The 21,429-nt window shown below is 38.2% G+C and overlaps 3 protein-coding genes across 3 annotated transcripts; 2 read left to right on the top strand and 1 right to left on the bottom strand.

The window, feature by feature from the left end:
- Positions 1-832: 832 nt before the first annotated feature.
- On the top strand, positions 833-3,560 carry LOC126380350 (transmembrane protein 169). The gene is made up of 2 exons (XM_050029719.1): positions 833-1,099; positions 1,322-3,560. The coding sequence occupies exons 1-2, from the start codon at positions 998-1,000 to the stop codon at positions 2,456-2,458; spliced, it is 1,239 nt and encodes a 412-aa protein (XP_049885676.1). The 5' UTR covers positions 833-997; the 3' UTR covers positions 2,459-3,560.
- A 334-nt stretch (positions 3,561-3,894) lies between these two features.
- Positions 3,895-4,667, bottom strand: LOC126380396 (mitochondrial import inner membrane translocase subunit Tim16). The gene has a single exon (XM_050029788.1). The coding sequence runs from the start codon at positions 4,555-4,557 to the stop codon at positions 4,186-4,188; it is 372 nt and encodes a 123-aa protein (XP_049885745.1). The 5' UTR covers positions 4,558-4,667; the 3' UTR covers positions 3,895-4,185.
- Positions 4,668-5,289: 622 nt separating this feature from the next.
- LOC126380300 (DNA replication licensing factor Mcm2) lies at positions 5,290-20,718 on the top strand. Its single transcript, XM_050029623.1, has 15 exons — positions 5,290-5,399; positions 5,814-5,977; positions 6,527-6,693; positions 8,081-8,270; positions 8,589-9,081; positions 9,915-10,118; positions 11,355-11,586; positions 12,469-12,560; positions 13,923-14,008; positions 14,930-15,097; positions 15,316-15,477; positions 16,486-16,639; positions 17,116-17,215; positions 18,119-18,258; positions 18,959-20,718. The coding sequence occupies exons 1-15, from the start codon at positions 5,397-5,399 to the stop codon at positions 19,244-19,246; spliced, it is 2,643 nt and encodes an 880-aa protein (XP_049885580.1). The 5' UTR covers positions 5,290-5,396; the 3' UTR covers positions 19,247-20,718.
- The last annotated feature ends 711 nt before the right edge of the window (positions 20,719-21,429 follow it).

Genomic DNA, 21,429 nt, shown 5'->3' with positions numbered 1-21,429 from the left:
AACATTCTTCTTGAGCATGTGTAATAATTTTGTTCGCGACTGTAGCTGTCTTGATAAATGTATGACATAGGTTATAATGACTTTTTGACAAAGAGAATCAGGTCCAAATTATGATGGTAGGGAGTACTATTTCATACGAGTTTATTGACATTAGTTACAAACTGAAGTATGCAAGCGTTCCCTAGATAATAGGTATTTTCAAAACGTCAAGCCAGCGGGATCAAAGAACTGCCTTTATAACTTTGGAACCGTTGAAGTACTAATTTCGGTATTTTGCAGGGGGTGAGTACTATTTCGGTACTATTTTTTGGCGTTTGAATCAAAGCGAAAGACCTCGTCGTTAACTCTCGCCAAATTTCGCTCACCGTCAAGCTAGCAAGTGCAATAAAACATGGCTATAAATCCAGAACCGTGATGGTACTAATTTTTTTACAACAGGTACTATTTTTTTCAATAAGAGTACTATTTTTTGGTATGGTCAAATTATTTTTTCGTGCCCATTTTTTTTTGAGGCCGCTAGCTTGACGCACACTAAAACTTGCGTTTCTCTAAAGACGAAATAGGATAAAAAACATCGAATCGATCTGCTTGCGGCATTACGGGATTATCTCCAGTCAAAGAGTAATATTATATCCATCATTCCATCCCCAGTGGAAGTGCAACCTTTGAATTGCAACGAACATAGAGCAACACGGACTTCCGCTTTGGCAACGAACGAGCACATCTCTACTTCGGATCGTTAACATGTAACGTGCATTCCATGCATGCATGTAACCACGCCATTAAATTAAAAAAAAGACGGCGCAATTGCAAATCGCGTAAAAAAAAAATGGATACGCGCACGCACATTACTGTCATGTCAGCTTGCTGTCTAGAAATTATTTTCATTTCTAGTTTGGTTTGCTTTGTTTATTAAGACGGCGTTAATGAATTACGTTATTTTTAACCAAATTGTATAACACGCTGTAACTCAGCGTTTATTGAATTTTCATCTACTATGGCTAAAGTAGAACAGCCAATATTCATCTTACCCAAAAAGCGAAATGGCAAGAAACCTAATACGATAACAAGTCACGTAGATCACATAATAACTGTGCAGGTATTTATGTGATTTAGCTAAACTTATAATGCGTTAATATAGAATGTTTGTCAATTTGATAAGTAAACTTCCTTCTTACCCTACAGTCTGAAATGCAGATCATAGCATGCAAATTATTTCAGTGATTATCAAGACTAATCTGGCTAACCAGATCGTACAGATAGACTTCCTTTATATTATGTATTGATTGAATGCTTATAAAGCTTTTCCAATGTATTACAGGGTGCGGTAGAAAGTGATTTGCCAACTAAATACAAAGGCGGTCTGTCACCTGTAACAGAGCATGTTGTGAATGGCATCATACACTCTACAATGGATGGTCTGAAGTCAAATATGAAAATAAACCTACCCATAATCAACGATGTTCATGATGAAGAGATAAATGAAACCACTGCTGATTCTCAGGATAAAGTCCCAAATGTCCAGAAGAATGGCTACCAAGCATTAGCCACTGTTCACAACAGCCGAGACATCATTGACCTATCGCCAATTTATGAGAACTCTTCTGATGGATATTCAAGTCATGGAGATTTGATGGAGACTAGTGAAAATGACATTCTAAAAAGCTGCAAAATACTTAACTCTGACCAAAATGAGAGTTCATTAGCTACACCGAACAGCCTATCCCAAACACAGTCAGAGAACAGTTTTGAAATGGGTATATTGACCGATAGCCTCAAAAATAGTGCAAAAAGAAAAAAACGTGTCAATATAATCCAAGAAACTATTGAAACTGAAAACAATGATTCAGAAATTACTGCTTTAAGAGTTGAATCTGAAGGTTCCATATCTCCAGAATTTTCTCTGACAGAAAATTCTAAAAATAATTATTTGACTATGACTGGCACAATAAAGAGGGGTAAGAAAAAGGGGCAAAATGTTGATGTTAAACTTAATATATCCAGAGAGGAGCTTGAAATTATTGAAGCAGCTATTGTAGCTGATGAGTACAACAAAATGGATATATCAAAGTGCTCCCTGTATAATGGTCCTCATATTTTTCTATTTAGCTTACTTTGCATACCGTTTGTGACATGTATTTCAGCTGCATATTCATTTTATATGGCTACTATGACTTGGTATAATATTTTTACACATGTAACTGAAGAGTTAAACTGTGTTAAAAAAGTATTTTTGGCCCCGATTGTGATTTTATCATATCCTTTTTTGATTGTCATATTCACAATTGGCCTTGGAATTTATGCTGGGATTGTTCAACTGACGTTTAGTGGTGCAAATTGGTGGAAGGATGTCTGTGATTTTGAAAAAGGTTTTTATGGTTGGGTCTGCAATACATTGGGAATGTCTGAATGTAGTCCTTATGAAGTTGTTGTGCTGATGGATGTGAAACCATCCTAAACTCCAGTTATGTTGGCATTCCCTGCACCAGTTTGCAGTTAGTGAATTATAAGAATATTTAAATTTGTAGCTAAACTATTACGTCATACTAGAGTGTGATTTAATAAAATCTATAATGACTGAAAATTTATCTCAAACTTAAGAGAAATTATAGATGCCATAGACTAAATTTTTTTGTACCACTTTTTGGGGGATTTTGAGTGAGGGATTTTGATAAGAAAAAAACCAATATCTCTATAATCACATACCAAAACAAAACTGAATGAAACTCCTGACTATAATTTCTCTAAGATTTAAGTTAAAATGTAACTGTAGTTAACTATTATGTCATACTAAAGTAGAGTATGATTTTATAACATTGTATAATGACTGAAAATTAACCTCTAATTTAAGTTAGTGTAAAATGAGTTTCAACTTTGCCATAAGACTGGATTGGTAGTACTTTGCATTGGTTGATAATTTATACAGGATAAGAATTCTCTTTGACCTTCCACAATTTTTGTTAGGATATAAGGCTGACTTACTAATGAGGAAGTGCTAGTAAGAGTAAGGAAAAAGGACAGAAGAGGCAAGATGATTGGACACTTAATAAGACACTTAAAATTTATTAAAAACGAAAAGAGAAGAAGAGAGAGAGCTATAAGGAAAGAGAGGAAATGGAAGACCAAGAAGAGCTTACATGGAACAGGTTAAAGGGAAAGTGAATGTTGTGTCTTATAAGGAAGTGAAAGACTTGGCCTTTGATAGACAGGAATCGAGAATGTTTTACCGACAAGAGCATGGCTCTTAAATTAATGATGATAAGGCTGACACTTTTCAGTGAACCAGATGCCATCACATCAGTTAATGAGAGTGAGGTGGCTCACAATTAACATGTTCACTGTGTAACTGAAAATTAGACTTCAGCCCCCCACGTGCAATGTTATTTTTCAATAAACACATTGGAATTTATGTACATAGACACACTATGGCAAGAAAACAATCTGAAAAGCCCCCTGTTGGATTTTCCGCAGTGCCCCACATATGGGACATGCACAAATTTATTGTCTCATATGTGGTTCATACACAGTGAATGTGGTAATATTTTGTCAGGGATAGTAGCAATAAATTAATGGATGGTTATTTTAGCTGTTGGCTAGACATTATACATTCCTCCATTTTTATACATTCTAGCCAGTAAGTCTTCTAATAACCGCAGTTGCTTCAATGTGGCCGAAATGTCAGGAAAAACAAATAAGGTAATTATAATTACCTTATTCAATTTTAATCATGTATCGACCTGTTAAAGATTGTTTACTAATATTCTAGTCATTTTAAACTCAATGTACTGAGGTAGCCGTAAGTTATTTTTAAGAATATAACCTTTGATGTATAATGCATAACATACAATTTTCTACATATCTGGTAAGGTTTGAATTAGCATTAAAATTGATGTGTATTGCTTAAATAATATTTATTTCTATTTATAAAGCTTCAGCAATATTGCTAATAATCGACTTTATGTAAACTTAATATTTTCAATTTTGTAACAATGTTAATCAACATATTATGAAGACTGATGTATTCTAGTCACTATTGTGGTATCCATTTTCTATTTAATAAATGGAGTATTTTACAAAAAAAAACTACGTATTTTCTATATAAAACAATATAATCTACAACTGGATTAAATATTCAAAATAATTACGCTGTACAGTCGCTATATAAACAATGTCTCACACTGTGTCTTAAACTTGAGGTTGCTCAGGCTTCGGTTCTTTTGACTTCATTTCTACATCTATTCTCTCTTTGGCTCTGACGATTTTCGATTGTAAATAGAAGGAACCACCTTTAGCCTTGTCGTTGACAGTGAACAAGTGTTCGTAGTTTTTCTGTATTTTCTCAGGCTCTAACTTTTCTATATTCAAAATCTGCATCGCTTCTTCTAAAGTAAGACCTGTGGAAGCGTTAGCTGCTGCTCTTCTCGAACCCTCTGGTCCTCCACCAGCTCTCTTTGCAGCTTCTTGTGACGCAGCTATCTCTTGTTTTAGAGCTCTCGCGAACGCACGTCCAACTACCTGAGTACCCAACACTATTATTTGAGCGATGTACTTAGCCATTGTTTTGCTTCTCAAGATAATATAATGAAATAGGACTTCTCATTACGACATTTCGAACTTATAATTTTTAGGTTAGAATAGGAAACGTTCATAAATTTTACTTTTTTTTTTTTTTTTGGTTTGGTTTTCCCCGAAGGGTAAGGCAAAGGGAACTATGCCCATACAGCCATGTCTGACGTATTTTTTTTCTTGATGATTAATGAAATGATGAAAGGTGATAATGATGAAACCTAAGCCCCCACCCTCGGAGTAAACTCCTACTCCGAACCCCAAACGAATTAACTCAAAAGTCCGCATAAACTTTTGAGTTATGAAGCGGCTTCCTGACACGAAGCGAAAATAGGCAGATACACTTTGTTTATTGAATACTCCAATATAAGAACACTCGCGAATGTCTTCCGACTAACTTAATGCGATCATTAACCACAAAACACCACTTCGTATTAATTATTTAGATTATTCAATGAAGAAAGCAACTGTCCCGTTCCCGCCTCCCGCCAAAAAGCCCTCATAAATTTTACTTTGACCCCATCCGGATACACTGTTATCAAAATACTGCTGGGTTAAAAAAAAATCGAGTCTATGCGTTGGTGTAAGGTTTGGTGACTGATGGATGATTGATTGATAGTCTAATTGGTCGATGGAATGAACAGACCAAACCATAAACAACACGCCATTTTGTTTCTTGTGCGACCAAAGTTCGCGCGCTTTTTGACAAGTGTAAACCGTAGGAATAAACTTAACCTGTTTGTTTTCTATCGGCGTGCTTTCATTGGAAATTTGTAATTATCAGTTGCAGTGCAAAAGTTTAGAATAATAGTTAATTTGTTAATATAACAATGGTAAGTACTGTTTATACCATTCAGTTTCCTATTTTGTTCTGCTTTTGTTTTATATTTATAGCCTCCCGGTGTCGACCATTACGTGAGGTCCTACAACCTTTCTTGTGATATTGAAGTTGTTTTCATGATATATTGTATGTTTCTACACTACACGTTTTGGCGTCGAACTTAGTAATAATAACGTTCATACGTTTTAACATTAGTTACTAAAACGCCGTTTCCCAGACGTATAATTACATTCGCTATCGGACAATGAATGTCCGTAACCGGATTATTATTCTCTTCCAGTGCAGACAGAACACTTGGTTAGATTAGGATGTCGCAAATCGCTATCTGCAGAAAAAGTAATTTCAAGGAAGAGGCATATACACCTATACCTAATGATACGATATTTTTATGCCATTTTGTGTTCAGAGTTCACCGGCACCTGACACGCCGTCGGAGCGTGACGCACACTCCAGACAGACTTCACCAGCCCGCCAGTATGAAATGTTTGAAGATGAAGGCGAGATATTGCCCGACTCTATGGATGAGGAAGAAGATGATGGGGAAGAACTCTTCAATGATAATATGGAAGCGTAAGTTACCCTATTCTGGAAAATTCGCTTTATGTTTTAAGATAATGGAAGATGTTTAGATGAAATATATTAACAAAATTAGGTACAAGATCTTACAAATGTAAAAAACATGAAAAAACCTCTTTCAAATCTTTTTGTATGCCTTTCGACAACTAAATGAAGCTTCAAACAAGAATATTTCTTGCTGACTGTGAAGTGAATTAATCACATAAGTTCACAACTATTCAATTGGGGTAATCAGAGGTATATCCATCACAAGATGAAGTAACTGCCACACCTCACCGAGCTTTCTATTATACCAACATAATAGATGGTGAACTGTATCGCCGCCTATAGTGGTCCAGTCAACTGTGTTAGTGTGTGTGTGAGTAGGACTTGCACATGCCTGGTATTTTCTCCTTTTGTTGATTAAAAGAATGTTTCTCTTCTCCTTAACCCTTAAAACTTTGCTTTCTAGCATAAGATTTTTCATTTTGTTGGTTTTGCCAAGACTTATGAGGGATTAAAAAAGACAATGGGTATTTTATTTATATTTTATGTTTTCTTTAGGGACTATCGTCCCTTGCCAGGACTGGATCGCTATGATGATGAAGATTTAGATGAAGACGACTATGATCCAATGTCTATTGAAGATCGGGTGGCTGCAGAGCAGGAACTACGCCGCCGCGATCGTGACGAAGGGCGCATGCGGAGGGATGACCGTGGTCTCTTCTATGGTAAGATGCAGGGAAACAATTTATAAAGAATTATTATCTAATAGAGCAAATGCTCTGTAGAGAATGTTCAATATAGTGAAACCTGAATAACAGGAATTTCTAGGTAAGTTTGTCTCACTTAGAGCTATTTCACTTACCCAGTGTCTCTAATACAGGTAATACATGTCTCAGTTACAGAAGGTCCCATTAATAAAGGTAGAAGTAGTAATAATTTCAGTTACATATTCAGTAAAATAGGTAGTTAGTCCCAGTTAAATTAGGTTAGTGTTACAAAGGTCAGCTTCAAAACATATATTGCAAGTTTTTTTACCTTGTTTTCTTAAAATAAGAGTTAGTAAAAGGGGTAATTTACATTCCTAAGGATCTAATCCCAGATAAAGTTATTCATTTTATCCTCAGATAATAGAGACCTAGCAAGGTCTCGACACTTACTGATGACAGTTACAGAGGTTCCTCATTTATCCAAGTCGCACTTAACCAGATTTCACTATATTATGCATCTGTGAACTCCTTAATAACTGTAATCAAGTAAAAATATTTTTACATTTACTTTTAACTGCCCTATGACAGTCCCCGCGTAAGGTACAGCTACAAATTGAATTTTGTATCATTGCAAATCAAATATACACGTATTTTGTTGTTATTCCTTTTTTATGATTAGTTTCATTTTTGTAATTAATGAGCAGTTGATTATGATGTTGTAATATAAACATCTAAATACAATGCTTCACACAAACTACATTTCAATCTTCCTTATTTACCATAACAGACATGCATAATTTTAAAGAACGTCTAGGGCCCTGTACCAAGGTTTGGCTCTTCTTTTCCCCGGCTATACATGTTGTGAGAAGCTGCATGTGATGTAGTTTTCGGCGGATGAGCCGGTCGTAAAAATGACGATTCAAAGTGTAACTATATTATAAAGTTCATATAAAGTATAGTACAGTGCAATACATTGTTTCATAGGCTAATAACATATTTATAACAGGTAAGGTAATAAGCCTCTGCAGCCAAACTAGGTGAAACCAAAATAAAAATAAACCTGTATCTCAGCATGCAGCGCCTGTTCCCAACGGATAATAACAACTTAGCCAAATATATTAAATATAAAAATATAATAAATATATTAAGTAAATAAAGATATGTTTGAATTTAACATGTATATACACAGCCTATATACGTCCCAATGCTGAACACAGACCTTATTAACCAAATTATTAAAATGCTACAATCAAATGAAAGGCCAGGTCGAAAATACTTTAAACTGCTGTACATGCATGAAGTCTTTGGTGAGAATGTTTGGAATGTTGTAAGTGGAATTCCATGGTCACTGCCTACCCCAACGGGAGATAGGCGTGATCTTATGTATACATTTTGTGATGTCCAGATCATTCTGATGAAGAATCGGAAGAATTCTCGAGGGCTAAGCGCCGTCGAGTGGCGGAGAAGGCGGCTGTGGGAGGCGAGGAGCAGGTTGAAGAAGGTATTGAGAGCATTGAAAACCTGGAAGACACAAAGGGCTACTCGGTCAAGGAGTGGGTCTGCCTCTTAGGCCCAAGAACAGAGATCGCCAACAGGTAACGTTTTCAAAGGACTTTTACTTTTATTGCCGCGAATATTTTTATTTTATATTGAATATTTTTATTGGCCGCGAAGTTTACCGACAAGATGGTGACTTGTCAACTCAAATCAGCATTCGAAATTGAAATTATGTTGAAAATAAATTACATTCAACTAACCCCAGGGGAGTTAAAAAGGCCACATTGAAGCAATTCATCTAAAAAAGCAATAGCAATATTGCTCTCGTAGATGAATTGATACGCTATTATACTAGTATTAGAAGTAAAAACGCAAAATTGATACCTAGTGATTCAATAAATGCATATATCTTGCAGATTCAAAAACTTCCTCCGTACATACACCAACAGCAAAGGCCAGTATGTGTACAAGGACCGCATAAGACGCATGTGTGAACTCAATCAATCTTCGTTCCATGTGGAATTCAACATAATTGCTAGAAGGGAGCAGGTTCTAGCATACTTCCTTCCTGAAGCGCCGTTCCAGATGCTACAGATCTTTGATGAAGTAGCTTTGGAGATTGTTCAGCAAATATTCCCAAGTTATGAGCGTATCACAGCTGAGATCCACGTCCGCATATCAGATTTGCCCCTGATAGAGGAACTGAGGACTTTTAGAAAGCTGCACTTGAACCAGCTAGTGAGAACGGTCGGTGTGGTAACAGCCACTACTGGTGTGCTGCCCCAGTTGTCAGTGGTCAAATACGACTGTAACAGATGTGGCTACATATTGGGACCGTTTGTACAGTCACAGAGCTCCGAAGTCAAGCCTGGTTCGTGTCCTGAATGTCAAAGTTCTGGGCCCTTCATGGTAATTATGTTTTTAGCAATTTTATTACACACAAATTATTCTAAATTAAATCAAATATACTTTATTGCACACAAACAGAACATACATTTATAAAACAAATAACAACAACACAAATGAGCGCCCTTACTGTTCTGAAGCAATTTCTTCCAGGCTACCACTACCAGGTAACAGCCATAAAAATTTGGATGCAAACTTGCTAGTTTGGACAAATTATTCTAACTTTCCCAAACTGGGCATTATCTTGTTTGAATTTTAACATTATTATTATTTCTTTATCTCAAGGTGGATTGCATGGAGTGGAAATCTGTTATTTGAGCCCTACGTCCTAACAGGGGATAGGATTAGAAAAAGATTTCTTCAACTTCCATTTACTTGATTTTTTTTATTGACGATTGTACTTGTTATTTATGAACTTATAACATAAAATAAGGAATAATACCAACCCCGCCGGCGTGGTCGACGATTTCCCTCAATCAGCGCTTATCGCTATCGACCCGCTAGGGCTGATTTTTTCTTCCAATATTTTTTCTCTCAGACGACGCCCTGAGCTGAGGTTCGCGCCCAACTGGGCACCCTCAGGCCTGTTGTCTTAAACGTTGAACCGGGTGAGAGCCTTCAGCGCTCCCCATTTGTCCGGCCAAGTAGTTAATGCCATCTGCGGCAAATCTACAATAAGTCACGTCAAAAAAAAGCTCACCAACGTCTGAGTCTTCAATCGTATCGGCGTCAGCCGTCACACACAGTTGCGCGTATACGATAACATCAATGTGTATTTGTGTAGAATTTTTGTATGAAGTGTCCAGGCTGCGTTTATAACCATAAATGTGTCGCAGGTGAACATGGAGCAAACGGTGTACCGTAACTATCAGAAGGTGACGATCCAAGAGTCTCCCGGGCGCATCCCAGCCGGCCGCATCCCCCGCAGCAAAGACGTCATCTTGCTGGCCGACCTCTGCGACCGATGCAAGCCTGGCGATGAAATCGACCTTACGGGCATATACTCCAACAACTATGATGGCTCACTCAATACTGAACAGGTCAGCTTTTTAATCCATAGCTCTTCTATCGCGTGGGTTGTCGGATTACCGACCTCATCAACCCTGGTGTTTTTGAGCCGCAGTAGAACTAAATATACACTAATATGTCATCATCATCAATTTAAGAGCCACGCTCTTGTCGGTGTAGCATTTTCCATTCCAGTCTATCAAAGGCCAATTCCTTGACTTCCCTATAAGACACGACGTTAACCTTTTCTTTAATCTGTTCCATGTAAGCTCTTCTTGGTCTTCCCCTTCCTCTCTTTCCTTCCAGCTTTCCTTCTATGATGTTACACTAATATGTATATTATTATAAATGCAAAACTCTGTCTTTCAACTTTCACACTTAAAACTCTGAACCCATTTAGATCTGGTATGTAAAAATGTTTCAATGTATATGATGTTGCTGCACTTTATAAATAGATAAATATGGAAGTAGTTTGAGCCCAGAGAAGTAGTTTGATCTAGAACACTGCAATTTTGAGAAGAGGAAAAATAAAATACGTGGCAATGGGCTCAACCACGGAATTGAAGAAAGGGGTTGGAAAGTCCCTAGCGCGTATTTTGTATGAAGACCGCTATCGCCGGTTCAACCCCACTCTCTTTTACTACTACTCCTGCAAACAGATAACTACGATAGCTCTACTGCTTGTCAAATTCGAGCCAATTTACCAGCAATGTATATTTTGTGTGATAAGCTGCAATTTTATTATAACTTTTCGTAAAATACTGCATACAAAAGTTTTTTGGTAAATAATCGATCATCATCAAGGTTTTTAGATTTCCTGTGATATAGAGAGATCTGGCAGGGTAGTCGTTTATTTAACTTATTGCCCTGCAGGTTGTAATACAGACAAGGGTTTGTAGTACAAGGGAAATCCTTTTACAAGCACCAGCTCCCTTAAAATACACTTGTATCACAATGTTAGCCAACTAAGAAATTTTGTTTTGTTTTGTGTTTTAAGTGGAGAAATAAGCATTTTTTATAATACAGACGACCTTTTAATATATTTCGGAGGAGGTCCGTGTGTCGTATAGTTTGTCGAGTGGAGTGCAAAGTTGGAGTATGAACTATTGTTGGAGTATAGCCCTTCCAAACTCTTTCTTCTACTCCATTGGTTCGACCCCTGTTACATGTGACTTAAACATAGCTGGCGACGAGTGGATGTATCATACCCATACAGCTCACCCTTCAGGTATAAAGACTTGTTTCTATGTTATGTGTTATATTTCCAGGGCTTCCCTGTGTTCGCAACAGTGATCATGGCAAACTACATAGTGGTGAAAGACTGTAAGCACATAGTGGAATCTTTGACTGATGAGGACGTGGCGAATATTGTGAAGCTCTCCAAAGACCCGCGGATTGGTGAGAGGATCGTACAGAGTATCGCGCCCTCTATCTATGGCCACGATTACATCAAGCGGGGGCTTGCTCTCGCCTTGTTCGGCGGGGAGCCCAAAAATCCAGGTAGGCTGTCTATTAGGCGTCTGTGGGTTGTGAGGTGAATTACCAACCTCATCAACCCTGGTGTCAGGATTACTATAGAGCCGCCAAAGGCCCCTGACATGGCTCATGTAACGACTACGTACTTACATCAGTAAGTAGTAAAATGTCGGACATTACGTTTTACGTGATTAAAATTCATAAACAAGTTAAACAGAAGAAAGAAAATGTTTTTCGTCAGTTTCAAAATCTGTCTTTATTTAGTAAACAGAATTTTATATTTTATTTTTGACCTAGGACTACCCAATTAATTGAAAGGAATAAAAAACAGAAAACACGTTCAGCTGCTTGTCTTGCCGGGCATGTCGTAAAATCCGACAGAGGAATTGTGCCCTTTCTAACATGATGTACAATTGTTATGGGCGATAGGCCATCCCTTGTCACGATAAGGTTCATCATATCCAAGATGGACTTTGTATTAACAGTGTCTGCAAATTGTCTTTCAATATTTTATAGCCCTGCTTATCCTTATCCCGATACGGAGGTCGTGAGTTTATGTATGTATGTACATCGTATAAGAATCTAACGACCTCTGTGGTCCAGTGGTTGGGATCCGGAGGCCCCGGGTTCGAATCCCGGTGGGGACATATCACAAAAAACACTGTGTGATCCCTATTTTGGTTAGGACATTACAGGCTGATCACCTGATTGTCCAAAAGTAAGATGATCCGTGCTTCGGCAGACACGTTAAGCCATTGGTCTCGGTTACTATTTACTGATGTAAATGAGTAATCGTTACATGAGCCATGTCAGGGGAGTTTGGCTGGTATTCCACCCTCAACCCACACAATAAGAAGAAGAATATAAGAATCTCAATACAATAATAACAAGTTTGAATATTTTTAGGCGACAAACACAAAGTTAGAGGAGATATCAATGTGCTGATATGTGGAGACCCAGGAACAGCCAAGTCTCAGTTTCTGAAGTACACAGAAAAGGTATTAAATCATAGATTATATTAGCATCATCATCAAGCTGTGGTAGCCTGGTTGGAAGAACGCTTGACTCTGACTGTGACGTTCCAGGTTCGAAACCCAGCATGGACCTAAACCACCAGATTTTCAAATTTTTCGAAAACATCGTGAGGAAACCCACATTCCCGAGGTGACCTAACCTGTATTGGACTGGTTTAACCTTCTGGTTGGAAGGTCAAATAGGCAGTCGCTTCTGTAAAAAACCGGACCTGTCAAATCTCAAATAACAAGGAGCTGATGATATAATCATCAGGAACTCTTCCACTGCTAGACATTGGCTGCAGCAAGCCTCGTCACTGTGAGCGGTCTTCTGCTGCCAGCTACATAATATTACTGATAAGGACATTGTATTTTCGAACCCTAATACACTTTCTTTTGTCAATTATGCAAGCATTAAAGGGAAAAGAAAGGTAAGGTAGGCTTTGTTCGATTTTTTTTTAAAGAACGTCTAGGGCCCTTTGCCGAGGTTTTTCTTGCAGCTTCTTTTCCCCGGCTAGACAGGTTGTGAGAGCAGAGTTTTAGGCGGATGAGACGTTCGTTATGTATAAATTGACGATTCAAAGTGTAACTATGTTACCTACTGAATAAAGATATTTTTGAATTTGAATATAAATGTTGGTTTTTTGTCTAGCCTTAACAGGCGTGTGTAATTATGTATTCTGGTACACAATTTAGTCTAACAGTTCTAAAAATGTGCTGTCATTCACCATTTTTTTGGCAAATTCCACTCAGAATCATGATCTGAATCATCCCCTAAACTCTTCGTTCCGATGTCACTTATACCTCGTCATAAAATAAGGAATAATACGTATAGAACGGCAACTCTCTGCTCCCCACTATCGGCCGAGCTAGGATTACCTCAGTCCCCTCGGTCTTATTTTAGACTTCAATCGTATGGCGTCATACGTCACACACAGATGCGCGTATACGGTAACGTCAATGTAGTGTCTGTGTAAAACGAGGTTTTTTTGTATGAAGTGTCCGGGGTGTCATCTCGTACAAGTAGCCTTTCCAGTACAAATAGGTGTGGTGTGAGTGACACCGTGTCGAAAACTGAGAGGGATGATTCTGAGTTAATATTAAGTGGAATTTTCCGTCGCATGAAAATGTTAGAATGAAATGAATATACATGTTTTTCCGCCATAATAGGTACCAGAAAGTCACTAACTTATTGTGTCAATGTTTTAAGTTTACGCGGTTATTATCATAATTAAAACACATAATAACGGGTTCTTACCGCGTTTAAATATCGGGAGTCTCATATCCCTGCTTTAAACGCGGTAAGAACCCGTTATTATGTGTGTTAATTATTGTGTCAATGTGTAGATCGCTCCGAGGGCAGTGTTCACTACCGGGCAAGGCGCCAGTGCTGTGGGTCTGACAGCGTACGTGAGGAAGAACCCCACTACCAGGTCAGTCTATCCTGTTCTCAAACATTTTTTTTATAATAATATAGGCTCGCGCATAACCACAATCTCACCTGATGGTAAGTAACGATGTGGTCTAGAGTGGATCACGCTTACCTAGCAAATGCCTATACACTGTAGCCTTGAAGACTCCCAGATTATAACGAGTTGGAAAAACACAGTTCGGTTCACGTAATAATCCCCGTGTTACGTAAACCTTTGCAATTGGGTATGTAAGGTATTTTTTATATTTTTAATTGAAACGTTATGCTCTTATAAGATACTAATTTGAATATTTTGCTTTTCATGCAGTTGTTAACTTATGTTGTTAGCGAAGCTAGTTATTGAAATTTTCAATATAACATCACATGAGCTCACGACTATATCCCTACTGGGGTAATGATAGGTACATCCATTGCAAGACGACACCTCACCAAGCTAACTGTTACACCAAAAAGACCAACGGTCTGTAATGGTCGAGCCAAGTGTGTTAGATAACTGCACTTAAGGATAAATTAAAAACTCATTGGTGCAAGTCCGGTATCGGCGTTCGAACCGGCGTTCCCCGTTTGAGAAGCAAGCCGATGAACCACAGGAGCACATTGACATTTTTTATTGATATTTTTTTCTTTTTTTTTCTAAACAATATTGTCTATGATAATTAAAGCACATAATAACGGGTTCTTACCGCGTTTAAATGGGGATATGAGACTCCCGATATTTCGACACTGTTGCCCGTAAAAAATTATGGATCTACCTACTCCACTCCAATCTCATCAGTCATCCCGTGATCATGGCACTTGCAACAGTGTCGAAATATCGGGAGTCTCATATCCCCATTTAAACGCGGTAAAAACCCGTTATTATGTGCTTTAATTATGATAATAACCGCGTAAACTTAAAACAATGAATATTGTCTATGACCAGGGATTGGACGCTGGAAGCAGGCGCTCTTGTTCTGGCGGACCGCGGCGTATGTCTCATTGACGAGTTCGACAAGATGAACGACCAGGACCGCACCTCCATCCACGAGGCCATGGAACAACAGTCCATCTCCATATCTAAGGCTGGTATCGTCACCTCGCTCCACGCCAGGTAAGGCAGCGCACTACATTGACATTATCGTACACGCGCCTCTCTCTGTTGCGACTTATAGCTTAGGTTATGTTGTTTTAAGTCTACGCGGTTATTATCATAATTAAAACACATAATAACGGGTTCGGGTTCTTCGGGTTCGGGATTCTCATAACCCTATTTCAAACGCGGAAAGAACCCATTATTATGTGGTTTAATTATGTTATGTTGTTTGTCAGGTGCTCAATAATAGCAGCGGCGAATCCCATCGGCGGCCGGTACGACGCGTCGCTGACGTTCTCTGAGAACGTGAACCTTTCGGAGCCCATACTCTCGCGTTTCGACGTGCTTTGTGTGGTCAGGGACGAAGCCGACCCCATGCAGGACACGCACCTCGCCAAGTAAGTAACTCTGAGTTGCGAGGTGGATAACCAACCTCAGTAACCCTGATGCCATAGTTACTATTGAGCCGCCAAAGGCCCCTTACATGGCTCATGTAATGACTACTTACTTATATCAGTAAGTAGCAACCGAGACCAACAGCTTAACGTGCCTTCCGAAGCACGGATCATATTACTTTCGGGGACTATTGCAACCCCTTTCTTCTGATGTTCTTCTATCCTGGGGGTTGTGAGATGGATTACCAATCCCATCAACCCTGGTGTCAGGGTTACTATAGAGCCGCCAAAGGCCCCTTACATGGCTAATCTAACGACTTCTTACTTACGTCAGTAAGTAGTAACCGAGACCAACAGCTTAACGTGCCTTCCGAAGCACGGATCATATTACTTACGGACAATCAGGTGATCAGCCTGTAATGTCCTAACCAAACTTAGGACGATTCGGGATTAGGGACATTCGAACCCGGGACCGAATCGTGAGCCGCTCAACCACTGGAGCAGAGGCCGTTAGAAAACCTTGATGTGTTCCCATGACACTCATTCAAGTTTCGTGAGAAATGTCCTAAAAATACTTAAGTCCAAATTCTAAACTATCTAGTAAGTAATAAGTAAATTCTTATTATTTTTAATTTTAATTTATTCTACTTTAATTTCATATTTTATTCATTTTTGTCAGTTAAGGGTAAATAGAGAATGCTTTGTTAATTTAATCACTAACTTGTAGATGCTATGTACAGTCATGAGCAATATAATGTACCCACTTTAGGACTCTGTCGCACTAACATATTTGACATTTAGTGAGACTTACAGTTCAATTGGTCAAAAAAGTTAATGTGACATGGTACCAAAGTGTATACATATTAATGCTCGTGACCGTACACTGTAATCGTCATATATATAAGTCTTAATTTCAGTAATTGTCTTAGTTGTTAATGTTTTATATATATGATGTAGTAGTACTTAATAAATAAATAAGAAAATTGTTAACATGTCGTGTACGTTTCGTAGGTTCGTGGTGAACTCCCATATTCGGCACCACCCTTCAAAGCGCGGCATCAACGTCGAGGATAGCACGGGGCCGGACCCCGAATTCATTCTACCACAGGACATGCTCAAGAAATACATCGTCTACGCCAGGGAGAATATACACCCTAAGTTGCAGGTAAATATTGTATTAATTAGTGTACGTTTTGATACGTAATTCTTGATTCAAATTCATAAATCATTCAAAAAGAAAAGGTTGTGAGATGGATTACCAACACCATCAACTCTGGTGTCAGGGTTATTATTGAGCCGCCGTAAACCCCTGACATGACTCAGTAACGACTACGTTTTACATCAGTAAGTAATAACCGGGACCAACGGCTTAACGTGCCTTCCGAAACACATTCAACTTTGAAGAATAACAAGTCTCAGAAGCTATTTATTTTGGACAAAAATAGTTATCGATGATTTTTGACTGATGTTCGTACTTTGTCGTGTTAAATCTGATTGTCGTAAATATTAATTAAATAAATGCATTTTTAAGTTAACATATTCAAAGCCGACTAGTCGGCCGTTTCGCCGACTAATCACCGACTATGATATTGGCCGAATAGACGGTTTTCCCGCATCTCAATTATATTACACTGTCAACAGAACATGGATCAAGATAAAGTGGCCAAAATGTACAGTCAACTGCGACAGGAATCCTTGGCGACTGGGAGTCTGCCCATCACAGTGCGACACATTGAATCTGGTGAGTTTTTCACCTAACGGCTATTAGATTAACCAATTCATCCAATCCAGGCAGTTGGTGGAGGCGTTTTATGGCTAATAGCCGGGACCAACGTGCTTCTGTAAAAAACCGGACCTGTCAAATCTTCAGGTCAGGTAATCACACCCTGCGAGAAACGGGATAATGCTAGGGAGATGATGATGAGCCGGGACCAACGTGCCCTCCGAAGCACGGAATCATCTTACTTTTCGGGCGAACAGGTGATTCAAGCTTGCAAGTCCTTACCAAACAAAGGACAGTCTTACAAAGTGATCTGGTCAATGTCCCCATCAGGAATCGAACCCGGACCTCCAGATAGTGAGCCTAATGTTCTGACCATTGAGGCTGTTACATACCTAAGATAGGCGTAGCACGTGGGACATAAGTTATATTTAGTAGGCGGAATTCCGATACCACTTTCGCTTCTCTCTTTTTTTGTAAAAAAAAAAAACAAAATTCATAGCATTGTAGACCGGCTTCTAAATTTAATTTCATCATCATCATCATCAGCCCATTAACGTCCCCACTGCTGGGGCACGGGCCTTCCCTATGGATGGATAGGGAGATCGGGCCTTAAACCATCACGCGGGCCCAGTGCGGATTGATGGTTATTAACGACTGCTAATGCAGCCGGGACCAACGGCTTAACGTGCCTTCAGAAGCACAGAGGAGCTCAAGCTCAGAAGATGAAAACTTTGTTTTTTTTTGTGGTCACCCATCATATGACTGGCCTTTGCGAAAGTTGCTTAACTTCAACAATAGCAGACCGAGCGCGTTTACCGCTGCGCCACCGAGCTCCTTAATTCTCCTTCAATTCCTTAAAATTTAATTCAATTCTTCAAAATTTAATTTATTCATTTATTTTTTTATATATTTGCTCGACAGTAATACGCATGAGCGAGGCCCACGCCCGTATACATTTGCGGTCACAAGTGAACGAAGAGGACGTCAACATGGCGATCAGGACCATGCTCGAGAGCTTCATCGACACCCAGAAGTACAGCGTCATGCGAGCTATGAGACAGGTAATAACAAAATCTACTAGAAGTTGAAAGACCGCTGACTCTGTAAGCACACAGGTTCAAGTCCAGAAACAAACAGACCGACCCCAGCGTTGGCTTTTAAATGATTATCATGTGCTTTCTTCTTTATTTAATCCTGTTATTCCCTCCTGGGACAACAGATTCCCACTCGAACAAGAAGGAGAGATTCCAACCAGAGATAACATTGACTTATACCATATTGTGACTCTGTACTTACCTATCCTAAGCGAATAAATGATTACTGATTTCTCTGCGCGATCTTCTGTGAGGTGTGGATACTTAGTTCATCTTGCACTAAGAGTACTTAATATGGTGATAGACAACGGAAATATTTAGTACCAAAAATATTCAATGAGATTGACTGTAGTAAAGAATAGTGTGTCTATAAATGTATTCAAATGTAATCTTAAAAAAGTATGCATGCAAAAGTTACATCTAATTGTAAGGCTAGGCAGCAAGTACCTACACTGGTCTATACTTATTGTAATATTAATTCGTTGTAATCTTAGTAGATATAAATATTAACATATAAGTTTAAACATGGGAGTTATGTTGCTCTGCCAACAAACTATTTTATACTTTGGCGGAACTTAAATATAATCAATATGTATGTAATCTTAAAAAAAAAGAACATTTAGTCTGTCCTCTCGTCGTTTTAACTCTGGTTTGTTTTACTTCACAGACATTCCAGAAATATCTATCGTATAAGAAGGATCACAGTGAACTGCTGTATTACATCCTGCGCCAGTTGACAATGGACCAGCTGGCGTACATGCGCGGTCTCCACAGCCACTCGCAGTCCACCATCGAAATATCCGAGCGCGACCTCGTGGAAAAAGCCCGCCAAATCAACATCACAGATCTGAAACCGTTCTACGACAGCAAAATATTCAAAATCAACGGATTCACCTACGATCAGAAGAGAAAGGTCATCGTACATATTCTGCCACAGGTCCCAGTCGTGTCCTAAACTCATGTCACCCAGTTTGATGCAAAAATCGTTTTAAAAGTAATTGTTAAGTTATCGTTTTCAAATACGTATATCTAGTGCCTTACCAATAAAAAAATTGGCTATGCCGAACTAACGATGGCTCATTTAGATCAATACTATCGATAGTTAGTTACTGGCCCCGATTCCTGCAGACACCTCCTAATTTTACTTTAAGTTATACTTGTCATTTGCTTATCCGCCGCCGAAAAGGAAAGGAAAGATCGATTGTATCGATAGTGACTAACTATACGTATAGTCGTCTATTTGGTATTTTTTTCAACTATCGGTAGACGCTGCAGCGAACGTGTGCTTGACTGTCAAAATTGATTCAATTTTGTTTGGCTGTCAAATATTCACTTGTTTGTTTTTATTTTATTGGTAAGACGGTAAATCTAAAGCAATCGGAATTACGAAATAAAAAGTTGAAATAGTGACAATAGTGAAAAGGTGTCATTGGTGGATTACGAAAGGTTGTAAGGCTGGCAGAGGTAGACCTAAAACGATGTACATTGACCTAGAAAAGGTTCAGTACGATCTACTCTGGAACCGGCGTGCGTGTATGAAATGATTGATGAATGTGGAGGAAGCAAGAGTGAAAGGATCTTGGCAAACGGAATTCCATAGTCTGCTTACCCCGGTGGGAAATTGGCGTGAGTATATATATATGTATGTATGTGTCATTGCTAAAACTGTTTTCTTTCTAAGACTAAGAATAGTCAGAACTATTTTTGCATCAAATTAAACAGAGTATTGGGCTATAAAGTTAAAAATAAGTTTTGCCTATGTTTTTTTAAGTAACAATTAAGTTTGATTTTATACAACAAGTTTTTAACGTATTTTAATTCATGATTGATGTTAGAGTGAAGAATGTCAGCAATTCAAAAATGTACAATAAACTGTTAAATAAATAAAACCCTAAAATCCCGTTTGTGCATACCAGGTTGATGAAAACCATTTTCAGCCTACAGTACAGTCATGAGCAATATAATGTACCCACTTTAGGACTCTGTCGCACTAACATATTTGACATTTAGTGAGACTTACAGTTCAATTTGTCAAAAAAGTTAATGTGGCATGGTACCAAAGTGACATATTAATGCTCGTGACCGTACACGTTAAAAAAAACCTCTCGTATCTACCTACAGCACAGCTACAGAAAAACATCAAGTAGCTGTAACTAAGCTAAAAATTCAAAATTAATAGCAAATTCAGACACTTATAAACCTTCAACTTTTAAACTACTGGATATTCTTGAATGAAACAAAAAATTGTATGTAATCCTGTAGAAGAACTGTAGTCATGTGCATGTGTGTATGATTTGCGTAAATTCTGATGTTCTCCATTCAAATGAGTGACTTTCTAGACTATGTTCATCTAAAAACAAACAGATGGTTCTGTAAATAATAATATAATAATAATAACATTTCTTTATTGAGGCAATAAACCCATAATAGTATTTTATGCAACAGTTGTATAAGAAGGGTCAAAAAATGCGAGTGGCGTGAGTTGCGATGTGAGCCTTGGCGAACATCGCAATAAGAGACGCCACGAGCATTTTTTGACCTAGTTATACAACGTTGCATACAATACTTTTTCTACGACGACGTAATTTTAAACGAAACACAAAAATTTTCCAATTTATTTTCCAACGCGCGGGAAAATGGCGGCAAATGTATACTTTTTTTTTATAGTATATCTATGGCACCAAACAAAGTAAAGGTGCCAGTTTCCAGGTCAAAAAAAAAAAACAACAACAATGCTTTTTTGGCGACATTATAGTATAGTTATACTTTGTAAACAATGCTTTTATAGGCCATAGAGCGTACACTTTTTCAAAGAGTTTAATTATGTATGTACTTATATTAGACTTTTTGGTTATTTAAATGCCAGATTAAAGTAGAGGAGTAGAAAAACAAATAAATACAAAAAGAGATAATCAAATAAGTACAATAGTAAATATAAAATGAAATAATAAGAGTGTAATAAAATACAACCCAGTCAAGTGAGTAAACAGTTGACTAACCTGCTAAATTCGTGTATAACAGACATATTATGCATCTTTCATCTTTGTTTTTGGGTATAAATGATGAACCCTTGTTATTACACCCAGGCACAACACATCTTCCACCCATTATTATTCTGATGAAAATAAAAACAAGCAA

The sequence above is a fragment of the Pectinophora gossypiella genome, chromosome Z, assembly GCF_024362695.1.
Source record: "Pectinophora gossypiella chromosome Z, ilPecGoss1.1, whole genome shotgun sequence".
In the NCBI taxonomy this organism is placed as follows: Eukaryota; Metazoa; Arthropoda; class Insecta; order Lepidoptera; family Gelechiidae; genus Pectinophora; species Pectinophora gossypiella.
This window is presented reverse-complemented; position numbering and strand designations above follow the sequence as displayed.

Coding starts and splice junctions, on each gene's coding strand:
- LOC126380350 (XM_050029719.1), top strand. CDS start 998: ATGGCTAAAGTAGAACAGCCAATATTCATCTTACCCAAAAAGCGAAAT. Junction 1,100..1,321: donor ATCACATAATAACTGTGCAG/GTATTTATGTGA, acceptor AATGTATTACAG/GGTGCGGTAGAAAGTGATTT.
- LOC126380396 (XM_050029788.1), bottom strand. CDS start 4,557: ATGGCTAAGTACATCGCTCAAATAATAGTGTTGGGTACTCAGGTAGTT.
- LOC126380300 (XM_050029623.1), top strand. Junction 15,098..15,315: donor GTCACCTCGCTCCACGCCAG/GTAAGGCAGCGC, acceptor GTTGTTTGTCAG/GTGCTCAATAATAGCAGCGG. Junction 16,640..17,115: donor ATATACACCCTAAGTTGCAG/GTAAATATTGTA, acceptor CACTGTCAACAG/AACATGGATCAAGATAAAGT.